Source organism: Ursus arctos, unplaced genomic scaffold (assembly GCF_023065955.2).
Source record: "Ursus arctos isolate Adak ecotype North America unplaced genomic scaffold, UrsArc2.0 scaffold_21, whole genome shotgun sequence".
NCBI lineage: Eukaryota > Metazoa > Chordata > Mammalia > Carnivora > Ursidae > Ursus > Ursus arctos.
In genome coordinates this window covers 15,954,085-15,981,978 of record NW_026622886.1, presented here as the reverse complement: position 1 = coordinate 15,981,978, position 27,894 = coordinate 15,954,085, and the positions used below count along the sequence as shown (strand labels likewise).

Genomic DNA, 27,894 nt, shown 5'->3' with positions numbered 1-27,894 from the left:
GAGGAAAGGCTGGGGAAGGAAAGGCTGCGGTCATTCTTCGGTAAATCAGTGTCCTACGATTGAGAAAGGCCCAGCCCAGGGTCCTCGCAGCTGGCGTGAAATTCGGCCCATCCGAAGGCGATCGACCCCGGAGAGGAAAGCTTCTTCTCAAGCAGGGCGGGGGAAAGGAAACTGCACACGCAAGTACTACGAAGGGGCCCTTATCAGCGTCTTAGGGGAAGGGTGGAGAAAAGAGAAATAGAAACGGACCAGGCGCCGGGGCTCCCGCCCGAGCGGCTTTTAAACTGCGTTTCTACAACCTCTCGCACCGTGCCGCGGCTAATGGAACCCGCGCGAGGGCTCCTACCAATCACCGCCCGGCTTCCTCCCACCGCGGGCCAATGGCGGCGCGCGTTCTTGGGGCGTGGGCGAAACAGGCTGCTCTCTCCTTGCTTGTGTAGTGTGTGGGCTGGGGTTGGTGGAGGCTCGTATCTTGGCCGCACTTGGTTCGCACTTGTGCTTGGGGGGCTTTTGTGTCGGCTTTTGCTTTGCTTTGTGTGTGCGAGTTTTTGCTTTGCTCTGCGGCGCTCTTCTCGGGTGGGAGCCGTGAGGCTCGAAGGCGGCAGCGCGGTCCCCCCCGGGCAAAGAGCGAGCGCGCCGGCGTGAGCTGCGGGTGTGAGGTCTGCGGGGAAGGGGATTCGCCGCGGAGATGCCGGAGTTCCTGGAAGACCCCTCGGTCCTGACGAAAGAGAAGTTGAAGAGTGAGTTGGTCGCCAACAATGTGACGCTCCCGGTCGGGGAGCAGCGCAAAGACGTATACGTGCAGCTCTACCTGCAGCACCTCACCGCGCGCAACCGGCCGCCGCTCGCCGCCGGCGCCAACAGCAAGGGGCCCCCGGACTTCTCCAGCGACGAGGAGCGCGAGCCCACCCCGGTCCTCGGATCCGGGGCCGCCTTCTCAGGCCGCAGCCGGGCCGCCGTCGGCAGGGTAAGGAACGCCAGGCCGGGGCCACAAAGGCGGGCGGTTGGCGGTTGTCGCCCCTACCCCCCCCCCCGCCCCGCGCGCGCTCGCAGCCCTCCCTCCTTGGCGCCCCCTCGGGCCTCCTTGGCGGCGGGGCTGTCCCCGCGCAGGACCAGCAGGTTGGCCTGTGGGTCTGCGGACGCAGGATTCGGCTCCCTCACCGCGGGCTTGCAGACTCTGGAATGGGAAGCCGCTGGAGGGGAGCGTCGCGAAGTTGGGGCCGCAGGACTAGCGGTTGTGTGTCTGGAAGGTGTGAAGTTGGCATTTGCTGTTCCGTGGCGCGCGAATAGCTTGGTGTTCCTTGACCGTCGGGAGTGGGGTTTTCGGTGCCGGATTCGAAAGCACTCTAAGGGGGGTCAGCCTGAAATTGTTGTAGGTTACATTCGAGCGTTTTCCCGCTTTATTAACTGAAATGACTAGTAACCGAGTCTCAGAGCGCTCCCTGGAGGGCAATTTGTGACATACTAATTTCTAACCAAAATTTGAAATAAAGAAATTCCCGCCTTTTTATGGTTTTGCATATGGAGGGCTTTTCGAACCGTTTATGTTTTTCTTGTTTGTGTTAAGTTTTCCATGCAACAAGCCATCTTTTGGCGGGGCAGTGTTCTGAATTAAAATGAGTACTTAAAAATGACATCTTTAAGCGGTTATATCCTATAGGCTCAAATATTTGGGGTTTTGTTTTAGTGTTTTTTTTTCTTTTTGGTAAATTTTGCATAAGAAAAGGAAAGATTTCGGAACCAGGAGATGCTCATTTCCTGACCTTCTGACATATCAGTGATTGCAATTTGGAATATCTAATCTCGGTTAAATCTCAGATTGGTTCTACCAGATGCATATTCTGTTTGAAAATAGTTTGGGTTTTCTGTGGGTTTTTGTATACTGTTTTGTTGGAGTGAACTGCCTACTTCTCAGATTTCAAGTCATGACAGACTGTAGTAAAAACTAGTGTTTGGATGTAATATACGTTGCTTTTTAAGACTTTGTGGAGTTTAAAGTTGTTGAGTTTTGATAACTCAAAAGTACTCCGTCTTTCAAAGTTGTGTTGTTTAGTTTTTAAGAAACCTGTCTGATGTGTTCTGGACTACCAGGTGGAAATGAAAGAAAGATGTAATGTAGATTTAACTGAAAATCTTTAACCTGAGCTTTAGAGAAATTGAAAATCTTAATGTCTTAAGTCAGTGCCTGGCAAATAAGAGTGTCAAATATTTGTTCATTGAATGAAAGACCAACTGCATCTTACTGCTTCTGATGTCTTTGTGGATTTGAGGAAAGCCAATTTACTTCTCCATAATAAGGAGAAATTTAAGAGATTTCTTAAAGAGAAAATAAAGCATATTCGTTATTTGCTTTCCCAACCCCTATGAAAAAAATATGCAAAGGATTTTAGTAAAGATTTTGGTGGAAATGAAATCTTTTAATCCATTTAAATCCATTTAAATCAGCACACTTAAAAAAAAAAGTCTTCTGTAGAACCCTGGATTTTCTTTTGTGTAAATGTATTATTCTTGAGCCATGGAAGTAGTTGGTTGTGTTTATAATAGGATTGTTCGTTATTATTTTTATGGTTCGTTTTCAACAGAAACCCCCACCTTGATTTTGATGTTTTTTCTTCAGAAACTTTTTAAAAGAGTATGTCCCAATTAATATAACATTGTATGTGAATTGTACTTCAATTGTTTTTTTTAAAGTATGTCACTATACTCTGTATTTTTGGAGGTGTAAAAATTTCAGTTCAGTTATCCAACATTTTTTAATTCCTACCAAGTGCTCTTAACTACTGGAGATTGATTTCTGCAGACCCTGCCCACTACCATAATTACATAATTGTTGGATTTTTTTTTGTATGTTAATTGATCGTATTTGTTACTCACTCGTTTCATCTCAAATTTCCCATGTTATCACAGTTGGTCAGCACCACGCAAATAAGTTTTGGGTGAAAGGAATTAATATTTTAAGAGAATCTACAATGTCCAGTATTATGTTAAGCCCTTTATATCTCATTTAGTGTTTTAATCCATATAAAGAAAAGCTATTTCATAGCCATAGATTCAAGTCTTACCTGCCTTGAGTATTTAAAACTCAAATGCCAGACTCAGTGGTGTCAAAAACTTGAAAAAGTTAATAGTGGTAGTTGGGTGATAGCATCATTTTCTGTTTTAAAGCTCATAAAATAAAAGTGACTTACAGTTGAACTTAGGAATCTGATAGACTTTATCAAGCACAGGAAAAATGATCTTGAATTTACAGGAAAAGAGTCTTAAGGCATTTATAATAATTGGTAAAATTATTCTCCATGGCACATTACTCTTACATGTACAAAATTTTATGTTGTGGCCATTGTTAATCCCCGTATGTAAAATAATGTAGTCACATTTCTTAAAGAATATAATCTAGCGGAAAGTAAAATTATGTTTGAGAGTTGTAGATAAGGCAGATTTTTCTATGTGGTAAATTTTTAGCATTTTAAAACAAATCAAACATTACTGTGGATTTGGCTTTATGAGGAGTTTTTAATTAAAGGAGAAACTTTACATTTAGCCACGGCCACGGTCTCTTAGATTCATTTGGTGTGAGCCGACAAAAATATTTGCATATTCAAAATTCGGTTTTGGTTTTCAGTTTTCTTGATTCTGAGCTTTTTATTTTATGCATCTTGATGACACCAGTGTTTTTAGGTGTTGAAATTACCGATATTGTTGACACAAAAATAAACAATCACAAAGTTGGCAATCTGCCTTATCATTCCAAGGTGCAAAGTGCAGGTATAGCTGTTTGGAATCCAGTGGAGCATAGCATTCTTGAATGGTCTGATCCAGTGGATCATGAATTTTTAACAGGAAATATTTAAAGATATGTAACAGAACGGTAAAAAGTATGTTAGCGATGGTGTTAATTAAATCATACATTGACTGCCATACTCTACAGTAAGGTGTTAAGTGTGGATACTTTTGAATCAGAGTGTTATACAGTAGGGATTAAAATTCCAGGTCTGCTGCTTACTCACATGACCTTGAACAATGAACATTGTCTATCAGATGCTCAGTTTTCATCTGGAAAATAGGAATAATCTAGTAACTACTAGTAGCTACTTAATGAGAATTATAAGAGGTTGCATTTGTTACTGCGTCTAGTGCTCAGCAGATGATACCTGTTACAACATATGCTTTCTGAAATTTTTGTGTTTATTTAGCTCCAGAGCAATACAATGTTACCATAATATCTTTCAGAATTGGATGAGGTAAGTTTGTGAAAGGCTTAAAGTCTGTTCAAATGTTACTGTATTGTTGCAGTAGCTGTGCAACTTCAGACTTCAGTTTCCTCTCCTAAAATGGGGATGTTAGTATCTGTCTCATAGGATTTTTAGGAATCCGTTGGTTAATACATGTAGGAAGTAATCCAGAATACAACTTGATATATACTAAGTGCTCAGTGTATGTTATAATAATAATCATCTTGGAGGAAATTTAAAAATAAGAGTAGCTGGGGGCGCTTGGCTGGCTCAGTCAGTAGAACATACAGCTCTTATAAATCTCAGGGTCGTGAGTTTAAACCCTATGTTGTGGAGCCTACTTAAAGTTTTAAAAAATAATAAATGATAGTAGCTCATACGTGATATTATCAAAGAACTGTTGGATTTTAAAGTTGCAAAAGACCTTAGAGATCATCTGGTAGTTGGGAAGAAACTAGAGAACGGTGCCTGGCACGTAGTGGCTACCTGGTATTCTGACTGAATGAAACTGAGATTATGTGATTTACTCAAAGGAACAAAACTCTGGATGCAGAAATCAGTACAAATAATGGTTCCTTCTTCCTGATTGAAACTGCTGGCTTGATAATTATGTAGAAGACATTACCTGTCTGCCAGTTTGTATTCCTGTTAAATTTTTATTTCATAAAAATGGCATTACATTTCTGAAACTTTTCTCCTACAAATTAAAGATAAAAATCAGGTAGCTCGTTACGAATTCCTGCTTTATTTGACTTACCTTACGCTAGTTTATTGGCCTCATACTTAAGAATTCTTTGTGCAGCTGTAATCTTTCATTCTGTTTTAAGAAAATATAAGACTGTTGGGTTCTGCTTTGATTTGATAAGCCTTTGTTATTTCTTTTTTTTTAATATAATTATTTTTTATTTATTTGCGAGAGAGTGGGGGTGGGCAGAGGGAGAGAATCTGAAGCAACAGCCCACTGAGCGCGGAGCCGATGCTGGTCTCAATCCCACAACCCTTGAGATCATGACCTGAGCCGAAATCAAGAGTCACTTAACCCACTGAGCCACCCAGCGCCCCAAGCCGTTTGTTATTTCCTAATAAGAAATGGGTTTTTAAAAGTAAGTGACTCATTTCTCCCTCCCTAGATGGCACTTTCATTCATTCACTCAACAAAACATCTGTCAGATACCTACTCTTGTGTCAGGCAGTCTTTTTTTTATTTTAGATGCTTGGGATACAATATGAATATGACAGTGCCTCTTCTTTCTGCTACCCTCTTAAATGCTGCATCCAAAACACTTGAGATACACGTTAAAATACAGATTCTCAGGCCCAAGATTAGGACTCAGACTGGGGTAAGACTTTTTAAAATAGGGGTTAACTTTTCCAAGCTTTGAAGTTTTAATAACAAACCAGACTTAGGGACTGTTGCTCAAGTAATTCACCATCTGGAGAAGATAAAGTATGTTTACAAATAGGTGGAATGTGGTGAGTGCCAAAGAAAGAGATTTCTTGAAAACCTCGGGCTGTCTAAGAAATTAAGATTCTTGGTTGTTTTCTTGATAATAAAAATTCTTAGGTGGGAGGGATTATCTACCAGTAATCTGTATTTGATTGATTTTCTTTTATTTAAAGTATTTATGTTATACAAGGGAGTTTTTCTTCCCAACCTTCCCACAATTTTTGGAAAATTCAAGTAGGTCATTAACACAGGATTTGGTCCGTTTGATTTTAAAAGTCTTTTTCTTTAAAGAATTCAAGTCTATGATATATAGAGCTCTTAGACTCTTGGCAGCTACTTTGACATTAATGTGTAAGTTGCTTAAAGATTTGAGCCTGATCCTTTGTCAGTGCAATATGTTTATTAAAGCCTTCTGAAAGTACCCTCACTAACTTTCATGGCCATTTTTTAGTTATATTAAAGATTTCTCTTGAATTGATGTCATTGTTCTTATTAGCAGTTATCTTTAAAAAATAATTTCTCAGTCTTTATATAAAATATTTCAAAATTTTATTTGGCTAAAAAATAAGAAATTCTAATACATGGCCAAATCATGTCTGATTTTTCTTCCCCCCCCCATCAGAGTCATTGAAAGTAAGCAGTCCATTCAACTATGGTTTTCACCATTTCACATAAAATATTTCTGAATACTTAGGACTCGTTTGCTTTAAATAGCAATTCGGGCCTAAATTGATTTTGATGTTTGTGGCCATTATTTAAACAGCCATTTTTTTTGTTCAGTTCTGTGATGCTTTCTGGGGTTACTGAGGCATTTTGTAAGGCACTCTGCCACAACCCTAGAAGGCACCCATACTTCTGCTTTCTTCTCTTGTTTAGCCTTGGAAGTTTATATAGTTCAGATTGTTTTCTCAGTAAATACTGCCATTGCTTAAGTTAATTTTAAAAATTCCTTTGGAATTTCTCTCAAAGCTTATTCCATGTTCTTTCACCTTTTCTAAGTAAAGCGGCCACATAGAACTAAGTTTGGTGACAAAGCTATGTCACAAAGGTGATAGCCATGAAGTTTGACTTCCTTCATGGGTCAAAAACTGGCCACTAAAGTCACTGTATTTCAGTATTCATTTGGGCTTCTTAAATCTGATACGCTTGTTTAAAGGAAATCATTTTTTTTTTTAAATTTTATTTATTTATTCGACAGAGATAGAGACAGCCAGCGAGAGAGGGAACACAAGCAGGGGGAGTGGGAGAGAAAGAAGCAGGCTCATAGCGGAAGAGCCTGATGTGGGGCTCGATCCCGTAACGCCGGAATCACGCCCTGAGCCGAAGGCAGACGCCTAACCGCTGTGCCACCCAGGCGCCCCTAAAGGAAATCATTTTTTAATATACCTAAGAAATATCTTTATGGTAAAGTCTTAAACTTTCATAGAATAATTTAAACTTATAAGGATTTTTAAAAGAGGTTAGTAGTAAATTGTATTTCTGATTATCTGGGTGAAAATGTTTAATACCAGTCTGGTTACTCTTGAATTTTTTATGCTATCACCTCCTCTTTGGATAGGTTAGCCAAAACTGACAATTTTAATAGTAATATCTTTAAAATATGAGTTATATATTTTCAAATAATGAGTTGCATTTAATTTAATTAAATTGCTATGGCCTAATAAAGCTGTAAATCGACGGAGGGTGACTTTGCATGTTTATTGTATACAGTCTTATATAGTAGGTGAACATTTTTTAACTCATGGAAATAAAAACTGGACTTTGTTTACAGAAAGCCACAAAGAAAACTGATAAACCCAGACTAGAAGATAAAGATGATCTAGATGTAACAGAGCTCACTAATGAAGATCTTCTGGATCAGCTTGTGAAATATGGAGTGAATCCTGGTCCTATTGTGGGTAAGTTGGTAAAATTTCCTTTTCTGTGAGTGCCCCACATTATTTTCTTGTCTTGTCTAGCAGTTAGAGTTTGGATTCTAAAGAAAAGTGTGTCATTAATTATTTATATGACCAGGACACAGTTTCCTTAACTACAAATGAGGAAAATAAAATGAGAGAAATGAACTTAGATAATCTCCAAGATTATTTCTGTTGTTAAAATTGTTTCTTCTAGTGTTCATGTCACAATTACCTGGTGAGACAGGGATCTTACATGACAATTGAGGAAAATCTGAGGTGACACAGTTGGCCAGATTCATCCAAGTCAGTAAATTGGTGACAGACTTACTAATATAACTCAAGATAATCAATTTCTAGCATAGTACCCATTTTCAGTTATCATTAAAAGTACCGTTTTTAAAGTCTTGTTTTGATTGGAATTCAAGAATGATCCCTTAAAGAACAAACTAAAAGAAGAAAACTTGGAACTAAATACACTGGATTTCCATCATTTGGTTCCTGTCATTGATTTTGGCCTTAATTTTTAGGGTCTTGAGAGTAACCTCAAGATGAGAAATGTCTGTTTTGGTAAAATTTTGAACACTGGACAAACCATAAAAGACTCAACCATAGGAAGCAAACAGGGTTGCTGGAGGATGGGGAGATGGTGTAACTGGGTTAGGGGCATTAAGGGGGGGCACGTGATTTAATGAGCACTGGGTGTTATATACAACTGATGAATCTCTGTAACTCTCCCTCTGAAACTAGTACTACTCTATATGTTAATTGATTGAATTTAAATAAAATAAATTTTTTTAAAAATTGAACATTGGAGATTTGAGGATTTGTTTTTTTTTTTCCTATAGGTGAAGTTGCAAACAAAAACTTAGAATGTTACCTTTTGTTTAGCACACTACTTCCAAATAGCCGGTAATAAGCCCATGAATATAATTATCAACAGACATTTTATACCCTTTTTAATTTTTCATTTAAAATTCCAAAAGGGAGATGCTGCAAAAATATGTATTATATATCAATATAATATTAAGTTACATGTTGTCATACCAGCTGTTCATTTTTTCCCAGCTTTTTTGAGGTATAATTGACAAGTGATATATATTTAGTGTGTATAACTTGATGTCTTCATATTATATATTGTGAAGTGATCACTGTGATCAAGCCAGTTAATATATCCATCACCTCACAGTTTTATTTGTGTATGAATGTATGATGAGAGAGCACTTAGTCTACTTTTGCAGATTTCAAGTGTATTGTTAAGTATAGGCCATTCTATATGTTAGATTTCCAGAACTTACTCATCTTGCAGAAATTTTGTACCCTTTGACCAACATCTTCTACTTCCCCCTTACTAGCTGTTCATCTTACGACTACTTATATAACATTTTGAGATGTGTTGTTTCTGAAAAAGGTATATTTATTATTTTATTCATCTTATAGAAACCAGGGAGACATACAGCTAGTGTAAAATAGAAAATAAAAGCTATTTTTGGCTTGAAATTGTCATTCATGCTGAAATGTGTTAAAAATGTGTTTATAATCCATTTTACTTTGCTATCTAATTGGTATATAATTTCTATTTGTGGCGCACATTTTCCATAAAAGGTCATTTTAATCACAAAGTAGTTTTATCTGAATGTGATTTAACACCTTAAATTTATACAGAATTTTCTTTTTTAAGATTTTATGTATTTATTTGAGAGAGAGAGCACGAGCGGGGGTGGAGGGAGGGCAGAAGGAGAGGGAGAAGCAGGCTCTCCACTGAGCAGGGAGCCCAATGCAGGGCTCAATTCCAGGGCCCCAGGATCATGACCCAAGCCAAAGGCAGAAACCCAACCCACTGAGCCACCCAGGTGCCCCCCCAAATTTATACAATGTTATATGAAAATGTATTCAACTAAAAAATTATTTATGACTTTTCTTTTTCCATAACTGAGCAGCTCTTTTTAGGCATATTAATCTCTGAGAGTCGTGGGGTTTTAATCATAGTATTCAGAGGAATACAGTCTGTTTATAAAAATGATTTTTTTCTACAAGGCAAATACTGTTACATTGTACTAGGAAAAAAAAACTCGAAGACTTTTCAGTCACAAATACTTGGTCATACACACAGCTCTTTAGTAGGTGATCTGTGATAAGATTTATATCAGTATACTATGTATTCCATGTTACTAAAAGAAACGTTGTAATCATGTATTAAAATCTCCGCAAAACACCTATTTTAGAAAAGAATCCTTTATATAGTTTTTAAAGCACTTAACTGTAGAAAAAGAAAGTGAGTGTAACATTTTAATGTTGCTAAAGACAGTGAGCAGGATCTTAAATAAGACATTACAGATGCTAAAGCAAGTTCTGCCTTAATACAGGAACGACCAGGAAGCTATATGAGAAAAAACTGTTGAAATTGAGGGAACAGGGCACAGAGTCAAGATCATCTACTCCTCTGCCAACAATTTCTTCATCAGCAGAAAATACAAGACAGAATGGAAGTAATGACTCTGACAGATACAGTGACAACGAAGAAGGTAAAATTTTAAATGATGTTTGTCAAATAATATGTAATTTTTTTCAGACTCATAAGATACAGTAACCATGAAGAAGATAAAATTTTAAATATTACCAAGTTATTTGTAATTTTTGTTCATAACATCAGTAATCCTCAAAGTAATTTGATTTAAATAACTTTTGTTGAGAATTCTAAGAAACGGAAATGTACAAATGTCTGATTTTTTTTGTTACTTAAAATTGCCAGGTACCTTTATCTTTTTTGCTTCAAATTTCATTTTTCTAAAAGAATAAAGTATTAAAAATAAAGATGAAGTTCCCCCACTTACCCTTTCCAAGTATTATTAACACAGAAGCAACCACTATCATTAATTTATTGCTAATCTTTCCAGTCCGTTTTTAAATACTTTTTTTGGGAGCCCATTGTGGGCTTGAATTCACAACCCTGAGATCAACACCTGAGCTGAAATCAAGAGTCGGACACTTAATCAGCTGAGCCACCCAGGCGCCCCTAAATACTTTTTCATATGCATCTAAAACATAATATTATTTTGAACTTTAAAAAAATCTATATAAATACCATGCCAAATCTTATCACTTGCTTTTCTTTATTCTTTTATCCTTTTGAGACCTCATTCTACTGATAAATTACATGTGTCCAGTTTACTATTATAATTAATATATAGTGGTAGTATTTATAATATGGCATATGTTCTCTGTTCTGTATTGATATTTAAATTTATAGTTTTTGCTAGGTAATGTGATTTCAAGGCAGCTATGAAGCAAATATTTTGACATATTTTTAGTAGACTATTTTAAGAAAATTTGACCATAATATTTAAGTATATTTTGAAACTAGTACATGAAATTAAGGACCTTTCTGTACTAAGAACAACTTGATGTTTATAAAGTTTTAATTTCTATGACTTGTTTGTCAGTTTCATGATTATTTAATTTGACCCAAATTGCTTATATCTTCATAAGCATTGCCTGCCAGGGCACAGTGTGTCGAATTGGTTGTTCAGAATACAAAATGTAGTGTTTTCCTTCAACAGCACTATGTTAGCAAGGAGGCAAAGAATAAAATCAGCTTAAACACAAGTAATGCTTAAACTTCCTGCCTCTTTTGCCTCTACAGGAAAGAAGAAAGAACACAAGAAAGTGAAGTCCACTAGGGATTTTGTTCCTTTTTCTGAACTTCCAACTACTCCCTCTGGTGGATTTTTTCAGGGTATTTCTTTTCCTGAAATCTCCACCCGTCCTCCTTTGGGCAGGACTGAACTACAGGCAGCTAAGAAAGTTCATACTTCTAAGGGAGACCCACCTAGGGAACCTCTAATTGCCACAACCTTGCCTGGCAGGGAACAGTTGCAGAAGTTAGCCTCTGGAGGGAATTTGTTTACTTCCTCCAAGTCTAGCCATGATAGATGTTTAGAGAAAAGTTCTTCGGCATCTTCTCAGCATGAACTCGCTGCCATGTTGGTCTCTGCTGCAGCTTCTCCTTCACTGATTAAAGAAACCACCACTACTTGCTATAAAGATATAGTAGAAAATATTTACCGTGGAGAGAAAAGTGGAATTCAACCATTGTGTACTGAGAGGTCCTGTGTTTCAGATCAGTCAGTTCTCTCCAGTGAAAGGAAAGCACTAGAAGAGTCTGAGAGATCACAAGTAATTTCTCCACCACTTGCTCAGGCGATCAGAGATTATGTCAATTCTTTGTTGGTCCAGGGTGGAGTAGGTAGTTTGCCTGGGACTTCAAACTCTACACCCCCACTGGATGTAGAAAACAGATGGAAGAGAATTGATCGATCTGATTATCAAGACACTGAATCCCTGTCTCCTCCACGAAAATTCCCTAGGCTCAGTGAAAAGTCAGTAGAGGAAAAGGATTCAGGTTCCTTTGTGACATTACAAAATACACCTGGATCTGAACTGACATCATCTTTTGCCAAAACTGTTGTCTCTCACTCACTCACTACCTTAGGCATAGAAATGTCTAAGCAATCACAACATGAGAAAACAGATGCCTCAGAACTATCTTTTCCCTTCCATGAATCTATTTTAAAAGTAATTGAAGAGGAGTGGCAGCAAATTGACAGGCAGCTGCCTTCACTGGCATGCAAGTATCCAATTTCCTCCAGAGAGGCAACACAGATATTATCAGTTCCAAAAGTAGATGATGAAATACTGGAGTTTATTTCTGAAGCCACTCCGCCAGTAGGTATTCAGGCAGCTTCCACGGAGTCCTGTGATAAACAGTTAGACTTAGTACTTTGTAGAACGTATGAAGCTGCAGCATCAGCATTGCAGATTGCAACCCATACTGCCTTTGTAGTTAAAGCTCTGCAGGCAGACATTAGTCAGGCTGCACAAATTCTTAGCTCAGACCCTAGTCATATGCACCAGGCACTTGGGATTCTGAGCAAAACATATGATGCAGCCTCATTTCTTTGTGAAGCTGCATTTGATGAAGTAAAGATGGCTGCCCATAGCATGGGATCTTCCACTTTAGGTCGCCGCTATCTCTGGCTGAAGGATTATAAAATTAATCCAGCTTCTAAGAATAAGCTGGTGGTTACTCCCTTTAAAGGTGGAACATTATTTGGAGGAGAAGTGTGCAAAGTAACTAAAAAGCGTGGAAATAAACGCTAATAAAGTTAAGAATAAAGACACCTGTTTGATCTTCGATATGGGGAGCTTAGCAGCTTCCCTAAGAATTTCAAGTGCTTTTATGCCAGAATTTTCTTTGAAGATCTTTTTAGTCTCCAGATTGGGCTATTTTCACAGTCAAGCTTCTACCCATCAAATTACAGTATAAAAGTAATTGACTACATAGAACTGCCTTTTTTTATTTTTTAAGTTGCACAGATAGAAAAGGCCTGATAGAAACAATTTAAAGATTTCTAGGTCACATTTTTGCCTCATACAGTTCACTCTCTCCTATTAAGATTTTACAATTCTCTGAAACTAAGAAAATGTTATTAACTAGAATATAAGTGGAGTCTTCACTGATTGAAATATTACTAAATATCTTCTCACTTTCTAGAACTTGTCTACATTTTTTTCTTTTATTCTCACTTTTGTTTTTTACTTCTGTATTCCTTCATAATATTCTAGATCAATGCAATTCAAAGTGCCAGTCTACAGACAGTTACTGATCCACAGACAGGATAAGTATGCACCAGAATTTGGATCTAGAGACACTTTTAGATCAATGACAGGGTTTATTTTTGTGGCAAAATTTTATTGATAAAACAGTGTGCCAATTTACATTCTGGTGCAAGTGTCTCATTTCTTCAAGGACTGGTAGCAAACAGTTCATGGACCACACCTTACAAAATCTGCTCTAAACCATATAATTCTGGAATAGTGCATTCTCACTATCACTGTAGTTTGTCAGATGTACTAGACACTGGAAAAGTGGGGCTTTTTTTTTTTAATACTTTCAAGTTATGCTTTGGTTTATGGATGATTAGGTTTAATCTAAATTCTAAAAGCAAATTTAAGTTACTAGTTTTTAAAAAATTCATAAATCATACTATATTCCTTTGTATAAAGCAGTATATTATTCTGTGTTTTCATTTCTATGATTGTAAGATGAGTCTATTTGTAGATTGTAAGATGAGTCTATTGTAGTAATACTCCTATTATGGAAAATAGTAGTATTAAGTATCAGCAAAATACAGTCCCTTTGGTCCTCCTGGACATTATTATATTCTTACTATACATGTTCATCTTTGCAGCTTCCTGGGAGTAATTTTATTTGTTATTTGTCTTCTGGAATGTACATGTATACATGTACCTACTAAGTGCTATGTGACTTTTTTAATGTATTACTGTAGAATGCTTCTGCAAATTCAATAAAGTTGTAATTTGAACAGTTTTGTGTGGTCTCCAGAAACATGTTTTATGTGTGTTTTATTCTTGGAGTTGCAACAAGTTAGGTATTTGTGCATAAACATCCCTTTTCCATTTCTTTATTGAAACTCGCTTAGATTCCAGTGGTATACTTGAAAATATTCTAAGTATCGCTGTGAAGTTTTTCTTCTGTTAAAGACTATGTTTTTATTAGCTGTTGGAATTTAAATTTGAGAGGAATTAATCTATAACCAGATACCTTATTTGTTTAGTCAATTTCTGCTCAATTACTACTGGGTTCCTTACTCTGTAATTTCTTATTCTTAGATTTTGAGTTAATAAAACATAAGGTTTATTTATAATGCTAAGGATTGTCTGAAGCATAAATATATCAATAGATTCATTAATAGACATTTCAGGAGGTGGGGGTGGAGTTGATACCTTAATCCTAAGTAAAATTGAGCTATTTGAACTAACATGGTAAAAATCACAGTTTGGGGAAAATTGCAAGTAGACTCTGGACTGACTAGTACTAGACTAGATAGTTAGCAAAACCTAACTGTCCGGACTACTTTTTAGCACCAGTGCATCAATTTCATGAAAAACTAAGCTTTTTAAGAATTGACTCCATTTCTATCTCTGGTAGGAAGGTAATCTAACTTGAATTTTTGGTAGTACGAGTTGTAGTAGTCACAACAGACATTCATTTTGTTATACTATGATAAATGTCCACAAAAATGTGGAAGTTAACTAAAACTTTTACAAGTCGTTAAAAATCTGGCTCTTCAGGGGCACCTGGCTGGCTCAGTCAGTAGAGCATGCGACTCTTGGGGTCATGAGTTCAAGCCCCATGTTGGGTATAGATTACTTAAAAAAAAAAAGCTAGCTCTTCAAATGGTGATAAAAGTCAAGGCTAAGAGAATGGAATATTGAAGACAATAAAAAGATATATTTGAGTTGTTTGGCATCATAGTGATACACTAATTAATATGTATGCACTAGCTTCTCTTCAAAGAAATGCTATTTTTATTATGGAGAGGAGGAAGACAAGTGACCTGTGAGTGTTATTTTCTGTGAACAGGATTCTTCCTTACCTCCTCAGTTGTACCAAGGTTTTTTTTTATAATCCTGTCAAAACAGAAGTGAGGACTTATAAACTGCACTAAAGTATCAACGTCACTGCACTTGTTACTAGAGGCTTGATACCATACAGGTGTTTTCAATCTTAAAATTCCGTATAGCTTTTTTTCTTCCATATTTCAAATTTTAATGACTAACCTTTGTTTATATAGTAGTAATGCACTGTATGGACAAAAGAATATTAACAATTTTAATGTCCTTTTCCCACATCCAAGTAGTTTTTTGTGAAAAGCCCCCATGGGCAATTTGAATTCACTTTATGTTTTAGGCTATTAGTTCCAGAAAAAGGAAAGAATAAATGGGAAGAAGCAGTGATCAGATTAAGGAGTGGGGGAGATAAAAATGGAATAAAATAAGAATGGGAAAGTAAAGTTTTTAAAAGACAGAAATTACAGTTGAACAGTCATGGTCTATTGAGGTAATAACCAATAGGCAAACTTGTTTTACATAAGAATGTGCCTAAAACCAAGGTTCCAGGGTAATGTTAAGATGACATTGTAGTTTATTCTATATTTCAGATAGTAATGTTTCTCCGATGTTATTTCCAGACTCTAAAATAGAGCTCAAGCTTGAGAAGAGAGAACCACTAAAGGGCAGAGCAAAGACTCCAGTAACACTCAAGCAAAGAAGAGTTGAACACAATCAGGTATCTTTAGTTTTATGATCACTGTGTTCAGGTATAAGTAATCCGACAACACTAATTTGCTTGTGTCCTAGCCTTTGGTTAAGTTCCAGCATACTCAATCAAGTGTTCATTCCATTGTTCATTAAATGGCATTAGGAATCTAAACTTCATGTTTTTTGTCAGTAGTGTAGCCTGTGCTTACTGCAAAAGCAAGTGTTTAATGTCTCATATGTGTTTGATTCTGTGCTAAGCATGGTTCAAAGACAGTCATACTGCCTTTTAAGGGAAATATTTTAAAAGGTTGAAATAAATGCCTAAGCATATTTTTTTTTTAAAGGAAGGAGAGGATTTTATATTTAATCTTTGTCTAGATTTCTAACTTCGCTTTTACTTTTGCTTGTCTTCCGTGGCTTTTCCCTCAACTCTGAAGCTAGTCTGTTCCTAAGACCACACTTTTATTTCCTTATCTGAGGTGAAAATTTATCTTTTTCATTGTGGGTGAGGCAGGATACAGTTTTTCAAAAGGAAAATGTAGGAAACTAAGGGAGAACTAATAAGCACAGGTATAAATGAACTAATTCACAGAGAACAAATTATTGACTAATCTAGCTTGGCTGACCTTTACAAGATAGCTACCCCTGGAGTCATTTTCCTTACCCTTATTTTGTCTAGCTGGAAAGATTTGTCTTTTTGGTTATTTATCTTTTCCATCTTCTCTTTGTCATTTTAACATCCTGAGAGGAAGTTCTTGATTTCTTAAGCCATGTCTGTCTTGGTTTGATGTACTTAATAAGTTGAATTTCAGAATTATTTGTTAGAAATAAACTTGATGATTATGGAGAATGTATAGAGCACTCAGTGAAAGATTTTGTTTGATACAGAACCAAATACTGGAATAAAGATATTGCCCTTTAATCTAGTATTACTAGGGAAGAGCTACAGGGTCATGCTGAAGAATAAGGAAATAATAGAGCAAGAGAAACTAGGAAAATCCTGCGAAGGACAATGAAATAGACAAGTATGGAGAATTTTAGTCCACAATATGAAAGCAGGATGGTATAGTGCCATCAAGAATACTGGACTGGTCAGATGATAGGCTAAAGACGGGATGAAGGATGCTACTAAAGATGTTATTAATTGAGTTGGGGAATCCAAACTGAGGGACAAAATAAATGGTAAATTTTGGAGATGACGATGGCCTTATACAAAATTTAAAACATCAAGAAAATCAGAGGGAAGAGTTTAGTGACCCTTAGTCACAAGAGCCTCACAAATTTAAACATTTTACTAGTTTTGTTTCATCTTCACCCATACCCTCCAGCTTTTTAAATTCCTTTTGGTTTTGTTATTTTGCTTTTTGCTGGGGAATATATTAAAGTGAATCTTTGACATCATTTCACGCATTAAAATGTCAGTATTTCAGTTATATCTGTAAAAGATAGGAGCTATTTCATATAAACATATATAACAACAGTGCTACTATCACACCTAATAAAATTAATAATTCTTTCATGTCTAATCTGTTCAAATTTCTCCAGTTTCAGAAATACCTCTTTTATGATTAAAGTACTCAAATCAGGATCTAAGCAAGCTATACATACTGTTTGGTATTTTTTTGTTTTTATCTCATAAGCCTGTAGCTATCTGCACTGTAAGTTTCCCCTCCATTAATTTGGTGAAGAAACCAGGTCAGTTCTCTCCAGAATTTCCCACATTCTGGATTTGGCAGATTGCTTCTTCAAGTGTCATTTAAATCTGTATTTTCTGTAGACTGGAGTTAGACCTGTGGTAGAACTATGTAGTAGACCTTTCTGTGATGATGGAAATGTTTTTTATATCTCCCGTCCATTGTGGTAGCCATTAGCCACATGTGGCTATTGAATACTTAGAATGTGGCTTGTGTGGTAGAGAAACTAAAATTTTAATGTTACTTAAATTTAAATAGCCACATGTGGCTAGTAGTTACCATATTGAACAGCATAGACCTAGAGGATTGGTTAGATTCAGGTTCAGTTTCTTTGACACGAATACTTCATAAACGGTGTCCTGGCTTTCATATTGCATCATTTCAGGAGGCAAATGATGCTAAATTAGTAATAGGTTCAGATATTGAAAGCATGATCCATCCGTTTTAAAGTTCCGCATCACCCTTTCATTTAATGGTGATGTGAATGACCGCCATTTATGATTATTGCTTAGATCCGCTATTTTGTTTGAGGTCGTAAGGTAGTGATTTTTCTCATTCTCTCATTCCGTTACAACTGGAATTCTTTTATAAAGAACTTTTCCCTCATGACCTGCACAGTTACCTTGAAATAAAATTCACACAGGAGAGCCCGCTTTCAAGTTAAAGCCTAGTGACTTCGAAAGGTGGTCAATAAAATCTTTTTTAACTAATATGGTTTTTATATATTTCATTTATGATCAGTTACACTCATCATTCTTCTTCCATTTTCAAATTGTGCCATCTTTAGCCATTGGGTTCCTGTGTCATTCTGTGTTGGTTCCTGTGTCGTTTTATTGACCTGTTTGTCTTTGATAGTTTCTTGTTTTCTGCCACAGTAAGATGTCCCAGGCTCGTGTATATTGCCTGCCTTTTACCACATCAGCCATTTTCCCAGAACCCTAATCCTTTGCATTGAAAATATTATTTGGAGGCTACCTACAGTCAGGGTGCTGGGTTATGCATTTCTGCTAGGTTGTCATTGCTTCTAGGCATTTTTACTAAGTAGAGCTAGGAGTACTTATTTTTTAGAAAGGGAAAATCATGAGTTCATCAAATTTATGAATGCAAGCTACCTAACTTCTGGGTGTCCTACCTTTATCTCTTTTATGCTGAATATCTTGGTTCTTAATGTGACTTATATAGTTACCACTATATAGATGTTTCTAAATAATACAGTACTCCTAATCGTAAGGTTGCTACATGGCAGTTTGGGGGTTTTTTACAGTTTTTCTTGTCTTTTGAGCATAAAATCAAAATTCTGTGCTTAAAATCACTTCAATGAACTTTTTTCCTTTCATAACTTTTTTAATTATTGAGAATATGTATATAGTTTTATTTAGGCAAAATAAGATGGAGTCAGAAATCTGTTTTTTATCTTTGTTCCTTCCATTTATAGGTAACTGTTTGTATTAAGTTTGGGTTAATATTTTCTTTTTGAAAACAGTAAGTAAATACATAGATTTATACACTTATTTTTGCTCCCCTCCTTACATAAAAGGCAGTGAACTTTGCACATTTCTCCCTTTCTGGTAATCTAAACACGGAGGTCACTCCATATCAGAATACAGTATAGCCATCTTCCTCATTGCTCTGTACCACCTCATGTCATTGCATTTTATGGATGTACTGTGTTTTATTCAGCTACTTTCCTCTTGGTGGATAGTTAGATTATTTTCAGTTATACTGTTTAGATAATGCAAAGATGAATTGATGAACAGCCCTTTACATGTATCATTTCATATTTTAGCCAATTTATCTTGGGGGAAATCCAGAACTGAAATTACTGGGTAATTTTGCTAGATGTTATCCAATCCCCTTCATTAGAGTTGAAGCATTTTGCATTACCACCAGCAATGTATGAGAGTACCTTTCTCTAATGGAGGAATAGGACACTTTTTGGGGGAAAAAAAATTAATATGAGTTAACCAGATTACTAAATTGGTAGTTCTTCAGAGTAAAGTGGCTTTTAATTATACTGTTTCTTTTTATAACTTAGTTTTGTGTAAACTTTTTGTTTAGAACTTGTATTTTTACTGACAGCTCTATAGCCTTCTTTAATAGGGCAGCTCCTGCATTCTCTTATGCCTCAACTGCCTGCTGTCTTTTTTTGCCTGATAGCTTATTGAAAGGCAATGCGAGAAGGTTGTTTCTTCTGTTGGCTTCCTAATAAGTTAAGGAGTTGCTGCAGAACATCTTGCTGAAAATAGATGGCGCTGTGATTAGCATTTTGGACACAGTAGATAGCAATCACATTAATTACTAATTTTACATAGCAATGAATTTCTTTCTTTTCAGTCAATAATTTTCACTTGTTTATAGTGGACTATGGTAGAAAAAAAATCTTCAAAATATCTTTTCTGATGTGTGAAGAGTTGTCAGTTTTCTGTGAAGATGATTATTTCTGAATTAGATAATAATAGTGAAAGAACTAATAAAACTAGTTGACAGTTCTTAATCAGAGAATTCAATAAACGTGGACAAAAGGAAGTATAAATGATTTATAGTGAAAAGTTTCTTTCCTGCCCCTTCCCAGCTATTCCCACAGGCACCCAGTGTGTTTTTTTGTGTTTCCTTCCACAGAAGAAAATAAAAGATTCTTTAAATGGAACTTGACTTTAATGTCGAACATGACTAACAGAAATGTAAACAATATTTTTTTATTAACCATAATAGTTTCAGTAGACGTTGGTAAATTTTTGATGATTATTTCAGTTCAAAATACAACAAATGGAAAATCCTGGAATTTGGTAGATAACCAGTTTTAAGGAAGAGCAATATTTCCCCTACCCCCACCTTCATGGACAGAGATAAAATATCTGGTCTTTATATTATATCAGTTTTATTCGCCCTTTCAAGAAATATAGGGGTGTCTGGGTGGCTCAGCCGGTTAAGTGTCTGCCTTCAACTCAGGTCCTGATCCCAGGGTCCTGGGATCACGCCCCTCATTGGGCTCTGTGCTCAGTGGGGAGCCTGATTCCCCCTGTCCCTCTGCTGCTCCCCCTGCTTGTGCTCTCTCTTGCTCGTGTTCTCTCTCTCAAATAAATAACATCTTTAAAAAAAAAGAAAGAAAAGGAGGAAGGAAGGAAGGAAGGAAGAAAAGAAAGAAATGTAGTTTTTAGGAATGCCTGGGTGGCTCGGTTGGGCCTGTGTCTTCAGCTCAAGTCATGATCCCAGGGTCTTCCTCAGCAGGGAGTCTGCTTCTCCCTCTCCTTCTGCCCCCCCCCCTTGCGCACTCTCTCTCTCTCTCAAATAAATAAGTAAAATCTTTTTAAAAAAAGAAATGTAGTTTTTAATTCTTTGAAATGTTTTAAAATACTTAGTATACACTAAAAATACCAGATAGACTGTCAAACCAGAATATTTTTAAAATACTGCTTCTAGGGGCGCCTGGGTGGCACAGCGGTTAAGCGTCTGCCTTCGGCTCAGGGCGTGATCCCAGCGATCTGGGATCGAGCCCCACATCAGGCTCTTCTGCTATGAGCCTGCTTCTTCCTCTCCCACTCGCCCTGCTTGTGTTCACTCTCTCGCTGGCTGTCTCTATCTCTGTCGAATAAATAAATAAAATCTTTAAAAAAAAAATACTGCTTCTAATTAATTTTACTGGCACTGAGCAATTAACAATGAAAGAGGAAGCAGAATTGAAAGTAGTTTTAAGAAAATACTTGACTTTGAGATGCATCACAATTCAGTTACAATATCTTAAACCAGGTGTTCTCAACCCTGGCTGCACTTCAGAATCCCCTCAGGAATTGTAAAAATTAACTATGCCCAAGGCCCTTCTAGAAGAGATTCTGACTTAATTGGACTAAGGTAGGGTTGCAGGCATTTGATATTTCTCAGAAGCTCCCCAGTTGCTGTTGTGCTGCCAGGATTGAGAACCTCAGATTAAAACTATTGCTCCTTTCTAGTCAAATAATCAGGAATTTAATTATTAATGAACATTTGTCATATTTGTATGTAACTTAACAGATTTGTCTTTTGACTAACCTTAAATTTGCATTCAGCAAATATTTCTTAATAGATAGCAGGAAAAGGAACCCAGAGTTTCCAATTGTGAGTTGAAGAGAAACTCTTATAGTGTTAATCCCAGATATAGGTAAATACAAAATTAGACATGAAACCATGTTTGTACCTTGTGGGGTTCTGGTAGTAATGTTTCCTGTGAAATAAGCATTCTTATTGGATAAGCACTCTTGTCCCAGGGTAAGAGTAAAATAAATATGTATTAAAATTAATAGGCACTCACTTGAATACAAAAAGATCAGTTATTTAGATAAAATATTAGCTTGAAAGCAGAAGTGACAATATACGCACACTCTAGTATAATACTAATCATTGGCGGATATTCTCTGGTTAATTTTTCTGGTAATAACTTGCTACTTGGAATGGAGAATCTCAGGCCTTACCCCAGAGCTGCTGAATCAGAATCTGTATTTTAACAAAAGCTCCAGGTGATTGATAATGCATATTACAGTTTGAGAAGTACTAGTCTAGTGGTTTTCAAACTATTATGTAAGAGCTACTAAATTATTTTTTTTTTAAAGATTTTATTTATTTATTTGACAGAGATAGCCAGCGAGAGAGGGAACACAAGCAGGGGGAGTGGGAGAGGAAGAAGCAGGCTCATAGCGGAGGAGCCTGATGTGGGGCTCGATCCCACAACGCTGGGATCACGCCCTGAGCCGAAGGCAGACGCTTAACCGCTGTGCCACCCAGGCGCCCCCTACTAAATTATTTTTTAAATGAGGAAAAATCAGTTGCCTTTTCAGGGAGACAGGAATCTGGGACTGGAAGATACCAGTGACCCATCACTTATTGCTATCCTTCTGTAGTGAGGAGTGGGTAAGCACTTGGCTTTGGCATTGACGTTATAGGCTCACCTGTTTGTGAGAGAGGTGACCACCAGGTTTTTGTTGCTCAATGTTTATTTCTAAGAAAAGGTCGACACCTGGGAACTTTTAAGTTCAGATAGCTGTGTGTAGATTATAATTTAAACTGAACCTATTTAAATAATCCTAACTACTTGAAAAGGATAACATTTAATTTGTGCTAACAATCATAAAATTTTGTTTTTAAAGGAAACTGACTTGTTATAATAAATGACTTTCTTATAAGTCATGATCAGCCTGCTTTTTGTTTAGACAGCCAAAGAGATGCAGTTGTGATACGAGAGCCAATAGCAAACAGCAAGTCACAGAAGGAGCTGGTGATAAATTATGTGCTTTTTTCTTCCTGCTTTTATTACAATTTGTGAGCTCCTGTATATTTTACCATAGTTTAAGTGTTTTCCGATGCCTGCATACTGGTTCAGTCAGTACATTTAGAAATACTTTGAAGGCATGGCATTGTTTGCAAATGCTGGCATTTGGAGATTTTTCATGACTTCTCGGTGTGCTAGCTAATGGCCATTATTAAGGTGTTTGATGTTAGAATATGACTTTTTTAATGTGTCGATGCTTGAATAGAGCTATTCTCAAGCTGGAATAACTGAGCCTGAATGGACCAGTGGATCTTCAAAAGGCGGACCTCTGCAGGCATTAACTAGGGAATCCACAAGAGGGTCGAGAAGAACTCCAAGGAAAAGGGTGATGCAAGGCTTATTGCTTAGAATTGGGTTTTCAGATTGGTAGGGTTTTAGTGATTATTTTATATTTATTGTTTTTGTTTTGTTTTCAAACTAACAGGTGGAAACTTCAGAACATTTTCGTATAGATGGTGCAATAATTTCAGAGAGTACTCCCATAGCTGAAACTATAATGGCTTCAAGCAACGAAACCTTAGTAAATATGTTTCATAAACTATACAAGTGGTATTCTTTGTAAATTACCCTTTAGAATTGGGGAGGTGGTAAATTTTGGCAGATCTCAAACTTACGTTTTAAACATTATATTTTAAACTCATTTTCCCCATATAATTCTGAATTTTAGAATTTTTCAATATAACCAATTTATGTATATAAATTTGTACAAGAATCCTACTTGTCAGTATTCTAAGGAAACTTTTTTGCAAAAATATTTAAAGAGTTGCTAAGACTTCACATGAGAAGCACTGAATATGTTCATTTCCAGGTTCTTTTGCCTATATTTTTATTAAGGGAAAGTTTTCAAATATTATAGAAATAGAGTATCTTTTTTTCTTTTTACATGTCTTTGTTATGTTTGGATAATTCTGAGTCTGAATAATTTGAATCTTGGCAGGTTGTCAATAGGGTGACTGGAAATTTCAAGCATGCAGCTCCTATTCTGCCAATCACTGAATTCTCAGACATACCCAGAAGAACACCAAAGAAACCATTGACAAGAGCTGAAGTAAATGCATAAAATTTAGATCGATGCTATCATTGATCTTTTAAAGAGGAAATTTTTTATATTTGTTTTTTGCAGTGGGAGGGAGCAGAGCTTTCTTAACTGGGTGGGGTGTGGGGGTGTGTGTGTGTGTGTATGTGTATTATTTTAAAGACATACTTTTTTATTAGTGACAGTTGAAAGTAACTAATGTAGTATGTGATATGCTAATACTATCTGCTTGCTACTGTGTGCCTCTTAAGTTCCACTTTTCAAGGGAGTATTCATTTGTGTGCTGCTTCTAATATGTTCTCTTTGTTATTGATGTGGGTTGAAAGTGTTACTGGGCTGTTGGGGAGGCTATACTGTCTTTGACCAAAAGGTCAAATAATGGGACTTTAATGTGACTTTGTATGATGGTTGACTTGATTACCTCCTGTATAATTAAGCTTTAAAGTACTAACTGCATGATGCATTATAATTTTAACGAATTTTTATCAAAGGTTGTTTTGATCTGGGCATAATGGTAAACAGCAAAACAATCAGAGTTGTTTAAAAAAATCATTTATGGTTTTTTAAGTTAGGAAGATTGAATTAACTCTGTAGTTAAAAGATATACTAAAATTTGTTAAAGATCCATGTTAATTTGATATCTTCCATATTTCATCATTTTATTTACAAAATTCTTAACAGAAGAAACAGTGTATTCTTGATATTAATGAAAAGCATGGGAAAATCCAGTGGGGGATCTTAATGCTGCCATATTAGCTGTACTGAATTTTAGTTTTGGGAGGGGTTTCTTAAACTTGCTTGAATGTGTGGCAATCCCCTTGCCCCCATTACCACATTAACGTATCTCCACATTGAGGAAATTGGAAGAGAGCTTTGGAAGTGTATGGATACTTTTTGGTAATGATGAATTTAGAAAGGGCAGTGGTAAAAGTTGGGGCAGATTCTTTTTAAAATTATGTTTTAATTGCACATTTATACTAAATGTTAACTTGTGGTTGTTTGTTTCTTATTAGGTGGGAGAAAAAACAGAGGAAAGAAGAATAGAAAGGGATATTCTTAAGGAAATGTTTCCCTTTGAAGCATCTACACCAACAGGAATTAGGTATTCAGATACATTAAAATGAGAATTAGTGTATTCTACTAGGGCTTTTTATTTATTTACTTATTTATTCCCACTTTTATTAAGGTGTAATTGACACATGAAAATTGTATCTATTTAGGATGTACAACATGATTATTTAATAGGCATATACAGGAATTTTAATTTTTTATTTTTAATTGAAGTGTACTTAGCATATAATAAGAATTTTAATGTGTTCTCAGAATTAAACTGTTCTTTTGAGAGTAGTTTAATTCTTCTAAGTCACTAGTTCATATTCTTGAAAGTTGAGTCAGATTCAGAGTTAACTTTGGTAAGTTGAAATGTTATAAATAAATAATTTGCCTACTATCTAATTCTTATTTTTCTCTAAACAAAAACATAATGAGAAGGAAATACTTGTTTTTCCTGAAGGGCTCCCTTTTCTAATTGAAAAGACTGTTTAGGTAACAGCTGAATTGTTTCCTGACTGAAAGAGTCACCACCAAACTTCCTTATTTTTTCCTCCTGTCTCCTAAATATACTGGCCCTGAAAAGAAGGCAAGTTTAGCGAATATTTATCAATGTTCTGAATATTATTTTCTAAAAGAATGAGCATCCAACATTTTAAATGACAAATGTGTAGAGATTTTAAATAGGCTGACTGACCTTACTATTTACAGGTGACAATTTTCTACCATTATCTCAAGGAATGTGTTTGAAATTAGGAGTGGTAATGACATGTTATATTTTATATTATATATTGAAATCGTAACTTTTATCTAAAAATTTTTTTCCCTGTTTTCACTCCCAACAGTGCTAGTTGCCGCAGACCAATCAAAGGGGCTGCAGGCCGGCCATTAGAACTCAGTGATTTCAGGATGGAGGAATCTTTTTCATCTAAATATATTCCTAAGTATGTTCCCTTGGCAGATGTCAAGTCAGAAAAGACGAAAAAGGGACGCTCTATTCCCATGTGGATAAAAATTTTGCTGTTTGTTATTGTGGCCATTTTTTTGTTTTTGGTCTATCAAGCTATGGAAACCAACCAAGGAAATCCGTTCATTAATTTTCTTGCTAATGACTCTGAAAAATCCATCTGAATGAAATCTCTTTGGCACACTCAGTTTGGTCTCCTATTTTTTCTAATGCATAAAAAAACATTTGTGTACACTTGTTGACTCAAGAACTAAAAATAATGTGATTTCACCTCAGTAAATGTAGTATTCCATTGAAAAGCAAACAGGATATATAAATGGACTTCATGTAAATGTTTTGGGCTTTGGACTAATAGGAGATCACTTCGTGCCATATGAATAATCTTTTTTAGCTCTGGAACTTTTTTGTAGGCTTTATTTTTTTAATGTGGACATCTTATTTCACTTTTGAGAAAAATGTATATTGTTTTTGTGTATTTGGAAAACAAGGGCAAAACATGATAGTATAATGTGAAGCTACATGTTTAAATACTTTGAATTCTTACAGAAAAGATTTTAAGAAGTATTCTCTGCTGTATAAAAACTTTAGAGATATGTGAAACATGAAATTTGGTAAGGAAAAAAGTAACTTGGGTTGTACTTTTTGTAACTGCCACTGGTGGTTTGATGTGTTTATGGGGGAACATACAGCAATAATCTCTTCTGTAACTTTTATTACTAGTAATATTATTGTAGTCCTATTGTACTGACTTTTTAAAAGATTTCTAGTATCATGAATGTCCTACTTCAGTAAGACCCATTTAAATGCTGTTGATATTTTAGCAGGAATCTTTAGTGCGACATATACATGTTTTAGAAAATCGTTAGCTGGCTGTACATGTTTTTAGAAACTGTTTAGCTAGCTATAAGGCTGTAATCGGAAACGTGTACTTTTTATTTACAACAAAACATTTATTCTGTCAATCCAATTTGCTACCAAAATATTTTTTAGATGAGTATGTGTCTGCTTTAGAAGTTAGAAACTTTAAACACTGGTCTGAGGTTCCATTTGGATTCATTTTTTCATTGTCTTCTGTTACCAAAATTTGCCAGGTTTTTTTTTGTTTTTTGTTTTTTTTGGCCCTATATTTTCCAACAGAATTTGATTTAAAAGTACAAAAAGTGTTTACTTTAAAATTACATAAACTTTTCTTAGATACCAAGTAGTGATTACATAAATTTATAAACTCTGAATATGAAGTGGGCATTATGATTTTTGTATACTCTTGAAATGGTTAACTTATCTTTGTGGTTGATTTATTTTATTTTTTAGCTAAAACTTACCTCATGTATAACTTGGTTAAGTAAAGTAGTAGGTAATTGAAATTTTAGTAGAATCAAGTAAAACAAAAATTTAAACTTATACATTTGAATTTCAGCTTTACAGTCATTGACCATAAAGCACACTAAAAATATGTTATTTTAAATATCATCTGAAATAAAAAGATACTTTTTAAAAAGCAAAAACTTAATATGTATATTTAGACCAACATGCAGTTTTGATTTCATTAGCTATCTTCTGATGTTTAGCTTTGAAATACTTTGTAGACATTTTTCACTTACTTTGCAATTGATCAGAAACTTTTGTAGGTCTCGTCCCATGGGGGAGTGGGAAACTTACTCCTAGATCAGAAATGCTTGCCCGAGTAAAAGTGTTTCTTTGAGATGAGCCACAGAGGGGGCACGTTTTACTCTTTTCTGCAGTACGGTAATAGCAGTCTACTTTTTCATTGTTTCTAAACTTTGCTTCCCATATAGTTTTCAGTCTTGTCTTTTTTATTAGAAATTGTAAGAAGCTACATTTAATGTTTAAAAATATGGGAAGATAAATTGAACTTATATGTATGTAAGATCAATTTTCTAATAGAAAGGTATGGTCCAAAATTGTAAAAAAAGGACCAGTTAAAACATGTAGTCTTTTTTTTTTCTTTTAATGTGTACTTGGTCTTTTGTCTGTGTCTGTTTTATTCCACTAGAATAAATGTGTCCTTGATGTAAATGCAAAGCATTTCTTCCTGATTAAATTGTAGATGTAGACTTTACAATATAATTCAATAATAAAAATGTAATTAACCTCTAGTTTTGTCATTGTAATAAATACTTTTAAGATAG

General features: G+C 35.8%; 1 protein-coding gene across 5 annotated transcripts; it reads left to right on the top strand.

Moving 5' to 3' along the window:
* On the top strand, positions 1-27,861 carry TMPO (thymopoietin). 5 transcript variants are annotated; one of them, XM_026499840.4, is made up of 9 exons: positions 1-967; positions 7,451-7,577; positions 9,941-10,099; positions 15,629-15,726; positions 22,897-23,016; positions 23,116-23,211; positions 23,629-23,739; positions 24,741-24,829; positions 25,623-27,861. In XM_026499840.4, exons 1-9 carry the CDS (start codon positions 689-691, stop codon positions 25,906-25,908), a joined length of 1,365 nt encoding a protein of 454 aa, XP_026355625.1. In that variant the 5' UTR covers positions 1-688; the 3' UTR covers positions 25,909-27,861. The 5 variants fall into 5 exon arrangements, with proteins under 5 accessions (XP_026355625.1, XP_026355624.1, XP_026355627.1 ...); XM_026499841.4 differs by lacking the exon at positions 22,897-23,016 and having other exon boundaries at positions 406-967; XM_026499842.4 differs by lacking the exons at positions 22,897-23,016; positions 23,116-23,211 and having other exon boundaries at positions 398-967.
* Positions 27,862-27,894: the final 33 nt, after the last annotated feature.